The following is a 13,360-nucleotide window of genomic DNA, read 5'->3' as shown; positions in this document are numbered from 1 at the left end:
TAATCATACTAACATGGCACCAAGAGACAGAAAAATTTCACTCGCTTCACTAGTCATTGTCAGTTACACTTTCATGATTCATATCATACGGTGTGTTTAACATTTCATCAGCTGTGAAAATAAAAGAAACAGTGTTACGTAAGAAAGCGTAAGAGCTTTCAGCGACTGAACAAAGGCCAGGAGAGAGAGTTACATCTGGATATTTTTTACCGAAACTCCCGCGCAGTTACGCTATTTCTTTGTTTCTTCTTTCACATCTGAATTCTTTGTCCCTATTGTTTAGAATATTTGTAACGTTATGTAAGCTCAGGTGTATGTCACAGTTACAATGCGTCCGTAATATTTTCTCTAGTCATTATCATGCATGTTTACACATTCTTGCGTTATACTAAACGGTTTATGAATATATACGGATGTGTTATTGTACATTATAGGCGTCTTATTATATTGCATTGAAAGGTATTGAGGTTACGCCTAGCTGGTGAAATATTATACAACCTGCCGAAAATATTGACATGTTACAGTGATTATCGGTCAAAGATAGCTATGCTTGAACCGGTGGGTCGAGTGAGGTTCTCTATTGAGTTGTCTATGATATTTAGTTACTATATTACAATTTCCAGATTCTGAGGTACATTTAGCGGTAGTTTATCTATTCAATAGCGTTATTTTTATATGAGTTTTAACGCTATTGAATAGATAAACTACCGTTAAATGTACCTCAGAAATCGGGGGTTAGTAATACTTACCATAAGATGACAATTATATTATATTAATAGTAATTGCATAATCACTCAGAAACATCAAGATTAGTACACCTAGGTACGTAGTCACGTAGCGGCATAAGTATAAGTAGGTACCTACGTATAGCGTATACAAGTCTTTTGTTCAATACTCATAGCTTACTTGCTTAATGTTCAACTTCGCAGGTCAAGTGAGCATTGTCTCCATACGTTTACTTATTTATGTTTACACCTGTAATGTTTAAAAACACATGTTTAAATGTCACCTTGAAAACTAATAACAGTCCTATTACAAAGTACAAGCTGTATGTTGACAAAAGCTAAATGGAAGGCCTTGCGCGTAATGCGAAAATTATTAAAAGTGAACTTCAATGTATTTTGATAATGTTTTCGGCCTCAATTGTTTTAATATACGCGTATTGTATGTCCATTTGTCAGCGAAGGTCCTTAGCTTTTGTTCTGATTTCGACGGTCTCCATTTTATTAATTCGTAAAAACCATGGAAATATGCTAATGAGTATACTAATGAACATAACATTTTAATTACATTACATACTTTTTTCGTGTCATATTCGTGTCTGCACGTATTTTTGGAATGATGCAACGTGTTCTGATGATGATTCAAGAACGTCTTATTTATATAAAATGGTTTTATACCACCTAATGCTCATTCAATTTGGTTACCAGGAGTAAAAGGTCGCAAGGCAGCGTGTGTTATGGAGAGTTTGGATGTTTCGAAGATGCGGGTCCATTTGCCTACTTGGAGACGCTGCCCAGTCCGCCGCAGGAGGTCGGCACACACTTCCTCCTTTATTCTACGGTCAGCAGGTATGTAGTGCACTTTCGTTATACAATGAGTTATAGAGAGAGAGACTTAATTTTTTTTACAGTTAACAAAAGTCAATCAAATCAATCAAATAAATCGAAATACACTCGTTCAGTTCGAAATAAACTCTGATCACTTTACTTTCTTAACCTAATTGCATTCGTATCAGTAAATTCAGAAATCGTCACATAGATATATCACCTCTATTTTCTCCGTCTTCCAGAGGAGACCAGCCATTATTATCAGTGTCTGCGAGTAACATGTCAGCGGCATGGGGCTGGGCTGCTCGCGCCTTTGAGCCCAACAGACCCACCAGAGTCATTGTCCATGGCTTCGGCTCCAACTGCGATAACGTCTGGGTTTATGAGATGAGGTCTGCGCTTATGGCTGTGGTAAGTTATAGATCAGCTTTGAGACAAGTTAGGAGTTAGTGATAGCAAGAAGCAGGTACAATTAAACTGTGTGTTCAGATTATACGGGTGTGCTTTGTTTCGTCAGTCTGCTATTGGCTTAGTTATCTCTCATATAGATAACAATAAGATTAAAAGCTAGTTACAAATTAGTTAAACATATTCTAGGCTTCTCACGATTACATCTTGGGAAGTAGAAATAATTACGTATCTTGTTTATTATGATTTAACTTCCGATATTACAAATGATTATACTTTTGTTAAATAACACGTTACATAATCTGCGATTGTTGAATACCGTATCATTATAAAACACTCATTAGCAGTCATTAGGCACGGCTGGAAATAAACACTCCTATTATAATTATAATTTGTACGTGTCTTCAATGTCCTATTATTTCTATTATAACGATTGAAAAGAAAGTATAACATGAGTGTAATTAAGTTAAACAATATTGTTCTGTACGGCATTGTGGAATGAATGGTACATCTGTCACAATTTAACAATCGCTTAAAGTACCTATTTATGTTTATTTGCAGGAAGAATGTAACGTGGTGTGTGTTGACTGGGAGGGTGGAGCGTCGATGCCGAACTATCTCCGGGCAGCTGCGAACACCAGACTTGTTGGCAAGCAGCTTGCTATGCTGCTGCAAGGTATTTAGTCCTCTACGAAAGACTTCACATTAAATTGAACGCTATTCGTCGTATCATAAGGCTACTATTCACATGTTTCCATTTCCAGGTTTCGCCAAGCACATAGACTTGCGGTTTGAAGATGTTCATCTAATCGGCTTCAGTTTGGGTGCTCACGTCGCCGGATTCGCCGGCTCAGAGTTGCGCAACATCAGTCGGATAACAGGTGCGTAAGATTTTACATTCTTTTGTTTCGGTTTTGTAAGAATACGAACAATGCATTTGAGCGCTATTGTTTTCTTTACCGCAATTGTAACAGTTATTGTTTTATTTTTCAGGATTGGATCCAGCGGGTCCTTTATTCGAGTTCCAAGATCCTCGAGCTCGATTGGACCGCTCTGACGCTAAGTTTGTGGACGTGATCCACTCTAACGGAGAAACTCTTATACTGGGCGGGTTAGGTGCAGCGCAACCTCTTGGACATGTCGATTTTTACCCTAACGGTGGAAGAGTGCAGCATGGATGTTCTAATTTGTAAGTTTAATTAGTACTTTTGGCAGCATCTCAATAAAATAATGATAAGTTACTGAGGTACTCTTTTTTCCGCAAGGTATGTACACAAAAACATACTTATTTTTATTAATTTCCTTTGTTTCAGGTTTGTCGGTGCTGTGTCAGATCTAGTATTGCCATGGGCAGCAGCTTCAGTCGAAGGCCGGTCCCTCTGCAACCACAGGAGAGCTTACAAATTCTTCACCGACTCAGTGTCGCCCAAGTGTCACTTCCCTGCGTTCCCCTGCGCTAATTACGATACTTTCTTGGAGGTAAGTCAACTCATTAATAATTTAAAGTAAGTTTTAAAGTTTAAAAAACTTTAAACTTTATCGTTTTTAGATTTACTATTTAACTCGAAATCAATATTTTTTATGTTTTGTTATTCATATAAGGTTTCGATCGAGCCTACCGTGCCCTCTGACGAAAATAAATACGCGGTAATTAAAGCGAAGGCGTATTTTACCTCAGATTTATTGACGTTTCGGCGCACCTCAACAAACAATGCTTAGTGGTGTCGTATAAATAGTTTGTTTTATATTCATTGACTAGGTCCTTTTCGCAAAGTGAAAATGAAATATTTATGATATTCATTTATTTTAATGCCCATTCGGTTGCTAGCATGAAAACCACAATTGTGATATTTCAATAATAGAATGGAAAATAGCATGTGAGTGTAAAAACTAAATTGTTGCAAAGCACTTTATATTAATTCGTTTTCTTGTGGTTAACCGCAAAGTATTCTCTGCATATTGTGCTTTTCATACATTTCTCACTTTGATTTAATATGCGAGTTGAGGGAAATGTAAAGCACGTGCCAAATAACTTATTAATTGAATATTATTGATTATTTTTCCACATGCTCGAATCGGTTTACGTCGATATTCAGACACAAATTGATGTGGCGCGTCTTATTTTCCTACGTACTTAATTTTATGCAGACTCGTTACTTCCGACGGTGATATTTTTCTTTTATTTACATACTTATTTTATGCAGGCTCGTTTCTTCCAACAAAGTGGATCAAGCATTCAAATACTGTATTCCTATCTGTCCCAGGGTCGGTGCTTCCCGTGTGATGGTCAGCGACGATGCGGCAACATGGGCTACTACGCAGACCGCTCGCTAGGACGCGGACAGCTCTATCTACTCACCAGGGAAGAGGAACCCTTCTGTGGTATACTTTCAAGTGCATTTTGTATTAAAACGACTGGGTTGGATATATAAGTTCAATGGCAGGCAGGAGGTATACAAAAAAATTGGCAAATCTAATTACCCCCTTAGCGATGCAGCTGTATGCAGTGCTGGGATAAAATTTACCACCCTGCCAAATTTAACCCGATTCTATTCAGCAGTTTTATCGTAAAAGGACAGACAAAACGCTTTCACTTCTTATCATACTAAAGTCGAAATTAATAGATAACGTATGAGACTACAGGCTACTGACTCTATCGACCAAAATTGGCAAGGTTAGAGAAAAACGTACAAGCTAGATTTTAAAATATATCGTCTTGTTTAAACTACATAGCACATCAATACCACGTGTCGGTGTGGGCCGGAAGCGGCACGGGCGAGAAAGTGAACTACGGCAAAGTGACGCTGACGCTGCACGGCGACTCCGGACTCAACGAGTCCTTCCCGATGAACAAGTACGTGCTTATATTAATGCTAACTATTAGAAAATAAACACAATATCCTCCTTTACGTCGCCAACTCGGGTTCAACATAGGGTGCAGCCTATCCACAGTATCATTCGACTTACTCGTAGACGAGAATCAGCATTTTTTTATAACATTAATATTTGAGTAATAATAAAAACAATGCTGCAAAATTCCAGGAAGAAAGTACATACTTGACGCCAACAAAACCTTTTTTTACAGGAAAAGCATTCTTCTTTTTGTTTATGTATTAACACAAAGGCAAAATTTATTGTCCACGTGTTATTACCGTCCTACTATTTACCGTATTTTTTTTTGTATTTCCAGACGCGAGGACACAGTGAACGGCAGCGCGCGCTTCACCCGCGTGCTGGTGCCGCACCCCGCGCTGGGCGTGCCGCTGCGCGCGAGCCTGCACTACGCCGGCTACTCGGGCTGGCTCAGCGCTAGCGCCAAGTCCATACACATACACAAACTGCTCATCACTGACAGCTTTGCTAAGACGTTAGTTATACATTTTTGACTCTCTATAGAGGACTTCTGTAATGATGATTATTTTAATAACGAACTTTACTTTCAGGTCTTCTTTCTGTAAAAAAGGAATACAGTTACTGTCTGAAGAGTCTATCGAAATGCCCCTTTACCCGGGCGACTGCGAATTACAACAGGTACAACGCACTCCATTATGTAGTTAAATTCCAATACAAAACTATTTCAAATTCAGTTCTACGATGCCAACTGATTTCAATATTGTTGCAGGATGACGAACTCTTAAATGCGTCGGGCACCAATCACGAATTTATCAACAAAAATAAGAAGGAAAACATCACGAAAGACGACGCTCACTCTATCGATCCTCTCGACAACGAACTTCCCGAAGACACACCTCAACGGCCCTTCGTACTCGTCGACACGTACGAATGGACGGGCGGTGAGAACACAGGCCGAGCGTTTGGAATGACCAACACGAAGACTGCACCCAGTGGACTAGTGGAAATTGCTGAGCCTGTACTCCGGCCGCGACTACGTAAAACTCCGCGACAACGAGCGGACTCGCCCGACGATCACGAAATATCAGAGCCACTACTGCGAGCAACGCAACCACCTCGAACGACCACACCATCTCCATTACGGAAGGCCAAAAACTACGACATGTCGACAACACCTACTTACGAAACGGTCACGTGGGGCGAGAGAGCAGAGAAACAAGAAACTGGATTCGTAGTACAGTACTTACCGTCCAGACTAGCTTCTTTCATCTCGAGGGCTGAACGTTACGCTAGAGATACACTCCTACCTTTAGTATCAGCTTATGCTCCGCGCTTGCCAATATTTGGATCTCGAGAAGTGCCAAAACCGACTGCGAGGTTTATACCTACAGAAGAGATAAACACTACTAGTTCTGTACCAGTCCCCACACCTACATTGGAAATGAAGATCGAAACGTTAAGAACAGTGGGGCCACCCGGAGAAAAAAGGAATATAGAATCTCCTGAAGACCCCGAAATTCCAGTGACTACCACCACAACCAGTACCACACCTCCTACCACAACTACGACGCAGTCGACCACATCTACTGAGAAAATTAAAGCCTCTCCTACAGAGATGTTGAAGATAGTGCCAGGACCGTCAGCTTCAACTAGCACAGCACTGCCGCCGGTTGCTTTACGGAGCGAAGGAGAGAAAATAGTTATTGTATACCCTAGTAATGCTAGAGACGAGAGAAAGATTAGATCACATTCATATCCTGAAGAGCTACAATTTGAAGCGTTGTACCGCCACGCAGGCGGCGCGGCGCCTGACTTGAGAGTGGATCTGCCCACGTTCACTCCACCGACCACCACCCTCGCGCCCAGTTCCACCTCGCAACCTAAAGCAGACGCGAGGTACATCCCAGTGGGCTACTCAAATTCAAATGAAAAATCAAATTCTCAACAAACGTAGGAATCATAGAGACTGCGTAATTAAATGTGTGAATCCTGCCTTTTTATATTGTAAATAGTATAATAGTAAGGATTGCAACAAATTAAGACTTGTAGATACTTACTTTTTGTTTGATATTATTTTAAATATTGATATTATTGACATTCCTCGATTATTAATTTATGGTCTCAATAAAGAGCACATTGTTGTTTTGCCCTGTTGTTAAATATTGAAAATGCCTATAAAGAAATTATTGTTGTGTAAATAAATTTAGGTCTAACATAGAATAAGAAACATTTTTTATAGAATAAAAACTTATTTATTATACAATTCCAGTTTTCTTTCATGAATTTCATAGTGTATCATTCGGTGGAAAGCTTGTAAACAAACTAAAACTTATTTCCTGTTTATATAACTAAAAATAATCATCCCTCTAAACTAACCGAAACAAGGAAATTACGTAATTTGATTCAGTTAACTTACCCGTTACATCTATCAAACAATAAAAATATCACATGAATAGTGTCAAACTAAATATAATGGAAACAAAGATTCAGAATGTCTTACTTGAAGTATCAATGCAATACTGTCTAAACACAATACAATCATTAATGGTTTCAAACCATCTCAATTCATAAAAAACAGTTATAGCGTTTTGTTCAATTAACTATCCAGAGAATGCTTCGTATTAAGTATTAAATAATTAATTGAACAATACGTATTCAATATAAACGCACCAAATTATCGTATTATTCATTAGAGTGTAATAGCCGTACTTTACTTTCGGTATTGTATTAATCGTCCGACAGTTAAAATACTGCTATTACACAACAACGAATAGTGCTGCATTATCTTCCTGCATTATGTAAGTGTTAGTGAGAGAGTGGGTCTACTTCATGAACTTGTCGGAGTGCTGCGTGAGGATGCGCGCGGAGGACTTGGCGTCCAGGAACAGCGTGTGCACGGACGTGATGTGCGCCGGGGTGATGCGCGACGCGCCGTCCGCGCGGGCCGCCAGCGCCGCCGGCGTCAGCAGCTGGGCTGCGTATCTACGCAACAATAGTCGAATGTAGTGTTGGAGGAATTGTTCCGAATCATACACTAAATAAACTGCGCTTTTGATAAACAATAGTTTATTGGTAACTTAGCTTTAATTAAGTTCTAAGTAAAAAAGCATACAGCACACGCGAGATATCAAGAAGCACAGCACAGAAGGAGAGGAGTAATATGAGCGATGGATTAAGGAGAAGAAAGTTCATCAGCAATAATTAAGATCGCGAAGTATTAGCGCGTGGACCGGTGAGCAACGTTCGGCATGCGTGTCGCATCGAATGGTGTTAACGGTCGACTAGCGGCGGCTCGCGCCCCGAGGTACATCTCGGTGCAAGGCGCCCGCGCAGGTAGCCGCGTGACGTCACAAGGGTCGGCAGGCGGCCGGCGCGTGGACATTCGTTCAAAACAACAATGTCATTAAACATATGAGTCGGGTCGGAGTGATGTAGCGGCTCGCTACATACAGCGACATCTACTGGGACCAGCGCGCAACCAACCACCACGCGCAGTGTGACTGACGTCACAAGTCCTAGATCGCGCTATCGAAGTTTGCACTGCAACTGACTATATATACAAGTTCCCGACTACAACAGTCGGGCAGCCTAGGCCCACCAGGCACGATCACCTCGCCTGGTCGGAGGATCCTCCCTTTGGTTGGGGGAACATGATCACCTCGTTCCTCCACAGTGGTGACCCCGACGTGATTGAAAGCAGCCTTCACGAAGATCAGACCAGCAGCAGCAAACCTTCACACCCTCATCACTCCTCACTCCTACAGCAGCAGTCGTACAACTCCAGCCAGCATTTTCGGCCACACCAGGGCACTCCACGAACATGTCGCTCACGCACATGACTGGCATACCCTACGGCCTCAGCGGCATCCAACCTGGGCATCATCGTCACGCTACTCTGACGCACCCAGGGCACCGCAACGCTTCGTCTCGACTCACCGCAGACAACAAGCACCTCGCCCCGACTCACTGGGGACACTTCACCGCACACCGCACACCGCACACCGCACCTCTCCGACTCACTGGAGTTAGCGGCATACAGTTCCGACTCACTGGGACTTGCGGCATACAGTTCCGACTCACTGGGACTAGCGGCATACGGTTCCGACGCACTGGGACTAGCGGAATTCGAGTTCCGACTCACTGGAACTCATCAATGCATGGCACTGGAGAGACTGACTGACATGAAAAGAAGATCGACCTACGGTCTGAGGGGGAGTGATGTAGCGGCTCGCTACATACAGCGACATCTACTGGGACCAGCGCGCAACCAACCACCACGCGCAGTGTGACTGACGTCACAAGTCCTAGATCGCGCTATCGAAGTTTGCACTGCAACTGACTATATATACAAGTTCCCGACTACAACAGTCGGGCAGCCTAGGCCCACCAGGCACGATCACCTCGCCACAGTGAGTCGGGGCGAGGTGCTTGTTGTCTGCGGTGAGTCGAGACGAAGCGTTGCGGTGCCCTGGGTGCGTCAGAGTAGCGTGACGATGATGCTCAGGTTGGATGCCGCTGAGGCCGTAGGGTATGCCAGTCATGTGCGTGAGTGACATGTTCGTGGAGTGCCCTGGTGTGGCCGAAGATGCTGGCTGGAGTTGTACGACTGCTGCTGTAGGAGTGAGGAGTGATGAGGGTGCGAAGGTTTGCTGCTGCTGGTCTGATCTTCGTGAAGGCTGCTTTCAATCACGTCGGGGTCACCACTGTGGAGGAACGAGGTGATCATGTTCCTCCAACACAAAGGGAGGATCCTCCGACCAGGCGAGGTGATCGTGCCTGGTGGGCCTAGGCTGCCCGACTGTCGTAGTCGGGAACTTGTATATATAGTCAGTTGCAATGCAAACTTCGATAGCGCGATTCAGGACTTGTGACGTCAGTCACACTGCGCGTGGTGGTTGGTTGCGCGCTGGTCCCAGTAGATGTCGCTGTATGTAGCGAGCCGCTACAGATACAACGACTAACCAGAAACCTAATCCCATCCATGGTTCCGGGCATTTTTTTTGATTTAAGCTCAAATTTAAGAAATGTTGAAATTGTGACCAGAATCCTTAAGACACTATTAATAGGTATCGTATGTGTAAAGACTTTTTTTTCCCAAGTCTACTTGTGGTGAATAGTTAAATACACTAACCTTAATGTACTATTAGCGCCTACTTCAGAAAGTGCTGCTAGAGCTTCTTCATCTATAGCTATACCTTCCGTCGCCGCACGCAGTTTCAATATCTAAAACAATCAAATAAATATAAGTTCTTACGTTTTGCCTTCGCGTTTCAATACTGTTAAAGGCCAAATAATTACCTGCAAAAGCTCGGCCTTGTTGTAAGGCAACGTGCGTATGATCAACAATCTATCTAAAAGGTCCAATGGGATTCCGTGTGGGGAAATTATATCTTCAGTACCTCTGAAAACAAACAAATACAAATATGTAACACCCAGCCAGCATTAATTAAATAAAATTTTGCTACAAAATTAATCAAAAAGTATTTATACGTAAAAATTAATTACGATAAAATCTTACCTAATTTGACAGCGCCCTCTATTGGTAGCGAATATTACTATTGGAGCAATAGCGGACTCCAGTGCTCTATGTAAGTATGTAAAGGTTTCTATGTCTAACATGTGAACCTGAAATATAACACATTATTACTTAGACTACAACACTATACAAATACCTGAATTTGACTTGCAAAGTCTTTTTATATTATACTGTTTGAATGAATAAGCGCTTTTAGTCATTTCTAATTAGATGTGAACAAAATATTACCTCATCAATAAACAGTACTCCTGGAACTAATTCAGCTATACCTTGGTCTATGTACTTATTTACTACTTTGTTGATTTCTTTCCTCAATTTATCTGTAAACAAAATTGTTATAGATAAATACCGAAAAATAATATTATTATTCTTCCTCGTGCATAGAAAATTATAGAAATATTTAATGTAGCATTGAATCTTAATCAATAGTAGCAGTAATGTAACATCACTTTTACTCGACACTTAAAACCTGCTCACACTTTAGTTCCTCCGGCACCCGCAAGAGGCGCTGATAAGGTTTTTTTACACGAAATTTGTGATGACAAGCCGGTTGTCAAAAGTCAGTAGTGGTACAAAACCGCCCTACACTTTATTTTTAGAAAAGGGCTCACCTATGAAACATCGTATCATTTAAAATAATAAAACAATAGCATAGTTACCAGTAATCTCAGTCTTCTTTGGTTTCATGAGCTGTCCCATCATGGACATGATGTCCTGTCCTCCTTGAGGCTTGGCATTGGCACAGTCCAAGTCATGCAGTGTCACATCCTGGACCACTTCCTTCTTTTTGTGAACATCGCCTTTTGGTAGGGGAACATATTCTTCTGCCTGAAAACATGAATGACACAAGGTTATTAAACTAAAGCATGAAATGTATGAGAAAGATATTAGTGAGTAATCCTTAAACTTTTCTTTACATTGCCTAATAGCTCTGTTAATTACTTAAACAAGATGCAATGTCCCCACCAAGGATATGGAATCATGACCCATTACCTCCCTTTTGAGTAAGCCATTGCCCAGCAGTGGGGACAGTATTTGGTTTAATTATTTCTAAACCAATCCTTGTAGACACCCAAAATTCCAAAATTGCCTTGTCCAGTGTGTGCCCTCAAGTTGTATCCCCTTTTTCATTCCTCGAAGAGACCCATGCCCAGTAGTAAAACAATAGTTAGTAAAATTATTCATATTATGTATTGTAATTTTAGCTCACCTCAAGGTCAAACTCAGTGGCGAATGTGTCACTCCTGCCTTGTCTCTTCACAGCACCAGAGTTGGCTTCAATATAGATGACATCACCCACTTCTACCTTCTCTTTCTGCAAGGACTCATAGATGGTAGGGTCTAGCTTCAACTGCTTTGTACCTTTAGCTGTCTTCAGGCCAATGATCACATGAGATACTGTCTTTCCATACCCTGGAAACAATGATTATGAATGCTTAATTGATTGGTTACTAAGCAGTGTTTGTTATATCCAAGCAACCAACTATAGTAACCAGTAAGTACACACAAATATTTTCGAGGTCAACTAAGGAGGCAATAAGTCTATACCATGTGGAACTGGCCATTATTATATGAACTAACAAAATTTCTACTTTTTCCATGAATGACATAAGTAAAGTGATGCACCATGCTATTATATTGCCCACAACACTTAACAGATGGGACTAAGAAGGTTCTTACAATGCAATAAACCTGTATAATATGAATAAACATGTTTAAGAATAATATCCACTACGTTTTAACAAGCTTATTGCTGCGAGTTATACTGAAATAAATCTTATGAATAAATAACATGAATACTACCTCCAGCAGGATTTTCAGTTTCAACAGGTGTAAGTTCAGTGACTTCTCCCTCATAAACCTCTTTAGTTTCACGAATACGGAGACCTATAGCACGGCGGAAGTTCTCCATCAATACTTCTGTCTTCTTAATCTCTGTACTGTACACCTCACTACCAACCATAGGGCAGAATGGCACCTGACAAAAAAAAATTAAGCTTCTTCATTGCCAGCAGCAATCAGGCTTTCAAAACTTGAAATTCAAAACTTGTGTTGGTCTACACATACACAAAAAGGAAATTCCCGATTTCTTGGATGGAGGCTGCTCCCATAACTATACATATAATAACCAAATAATAATATAATATAGAGTCAGCTTTAAACGATACTTACTTTGGTACCAAGTTCCTGTGCTATTGCTAATGCTATGGCTGTTTTGCCTGTACCAGGGGGGCCAGCTAATAACAGAGCACGACCAGCCATCTTCTTGCTCCTGATCATGTCTACCACAATGCCAGCAGCCTGAAAACATTTTTATGTAGATTTCCCTCCAAGCGAAGCAAGTACTTAATAGAGATGACTATGTTTAGTATGATAATGTTATGCTCTAGGCCGAAAGAGTTAGAACAATTATCGATCATACAAAAGGTCATTGTACCCATTTAATCAGAGTTACCGATTATTGCAAAATTATTGACAAAACACTCCATGGTAACCAAGAAACATAACCTCAAAATTTTAAGAATAGTGTTTTTTTTTATATTCTATAACCAAAAACTTTATGCCTATTATAGTCTGAGACCTGGAAATAACAATGAATTACTTATACCCAGGAATTTACCTCTCTGGCAGATTCCTGGCCCACGAGACCGGCTGCCATTTGAATTGGAACTCCATTTTCATCCAAACCCAAGCCTTTGATGTGACTGTGTGCTGATATTCTTTGGGTTTTAGCAGTACTTTTAACTTCTTCGATCTTCATTTTGGTATTCTGCTGCCAACACTTGACAATAAAATTTTAAAGTCGCACCCGTTTCTTCAGCACCACAACAAACTACACAATGAATGAATGACAATTTGCGAATGAGTGTCTGAAGGGTATTTGAATTTTACTAGAGGTGGCACAGATTAACAAGATTACAGAACGAGTGATATTCCCGAGAGATGACAACAAAATAAGACAAAGCAAAATTTAGATTTTATGTATCGGGTTCCGTAGAATAATTTTTATCAT

The 13,360-nt window shown here is 40.9% G+C and overlaps 2 protein-coding genes across 5 annotated transcripts in view; one reads left to right on the top strand and one right to left on the bottom strand.

The window, feature by feature from the left end:
- Positions 1 to 6,958, top strand: part of LOC142972864 (uncharacterized) — a 28,927-nt gene extending 21,969 nt beyond the window's left edge. For all 4 annotated transcript variants that reach the window (XM_076114234.1, XM_076114233.1, XM_076114231.1 and 1 more), the window contains exons 4-14: positions 1,431 to 1,571; positions 1,793 to 1,961; positions 2,520 to 2,634; positions 2,723 to 2,839; positions 2,952 to 3,147; positions 3,272 to 3,437; positions 4,223 to 4,340; positions 4,692 to 4,812; positions 5,149 to 5,325; positions 5,402 to 5,489; positions 5,581 to 6,958. In XM_076114234.1, coding sequence (XP_075970349.1) covers positions 1,431 to 1,571; positions 1,793 to 1,961; positions 2,520 to 2,634; positions 2,723 to 2,839; positions 2,952 to 3,147; positions 3,272 to 3,437; positions 4,223 to 4,340; positions 4,692 to 4,812; positions 5,149 to 5,325; positions 5,402 to 5,489; positions 5,581 to 6,765 — 2,593 coding nt within the window. In that variant the 3' untranslated portion in view covers positions 6,766 to 6,958. The remainder of the gene's footprint in view (positions 1 to 1,430; positions 1,572 to 1,792; positions 1,962 to 2,519; positions 2,635 to 2,722; positions 2,840 to 2,951; positions 3,148 to 3,271; positions 3,438 to 4,222; positions 4,341 to 4,691; positions 4,813 to 5,148; positions 5,326 to 5,401; positions 5,490 to 5,580) is intronic.
- An 82-nt stretch (positions 6,959 to 7,040) lies between these two features.
- pont (RuvB-like helicase pontin) lies at positions 7,041 to 13,207 on the bottom strand. The gene is made up of 10 exons (XM_076114235.1): positions 12,968 to 13,207; positions 12,520 to 12,648; positions 12,151 to 12,325; positions 11,558 to 11,760; positions 11,007 to 11,175; positions 10,576 to 10,667; positions 10,330 to 10,436; positions 10,110 to 10,212; positions 9,943 to 10,034; positions 7,041 to 7,793 (listed from the first exon to the last, which is right to left on the bottom strand). Exons 1-10 carry the CDS (start codon positions 13,106 to 13,108, stop codon positions 7,634 to 7,636), a joined length of 1,371 nt encoding a protein of 456 aa, XP_075970350.1. The 5' UTR covers positions 13,109 to 13,207; the 3' UTR covers positions 7,041 to 7,633.
- Positions 13,208 to 13,360: the final 153 nt, after the last annotated feature.

This window comes from Anticarsia gemmatalis, chromosome 5 (genome assembly GCF_050436995.1).
Source record: "Anticarsia gemmatalis isolate Benzon Research Colony breed Stoneville strain chromosome 5, ilAntGemm2 primary, whole genome shotgun sequence".
NCBI classification, from domain to species: Eukaryota; Metazoa; Arthropoda; class Insecta; order Lepidoptera; family Erebidae; genus Anticarsia; species Anticarsia gemmatalis.
The sequence above is the reverse complement of the archived record's forward strand: the minus strand, read 5'-3'. Positions and strand labels throughout refer to the sequence as shown.

Coding starts and splice junctions, on each gene's coding strand:
- pont (XM_076114235.1), bottom strand. CDS start 13,108: ATGAAGATCGAAGAAGTTAAAAGTACTGCTAAAACCCAAAGAATATCA. Junction 12,326..12,519: donor CACAGGAACTTGGTACCAAA/GTAAGTATCGTT, acceptor TTTTTTTGTCAG/GTGCCATTCTGCCCTATGGT. Junction 11,761..12,150: donor AACTGAAAATCCTGCTGGAG/GTAGTATTCATG, acceptor CATTGTTTCCAG/GGTATGGAAAGACAGTATCT.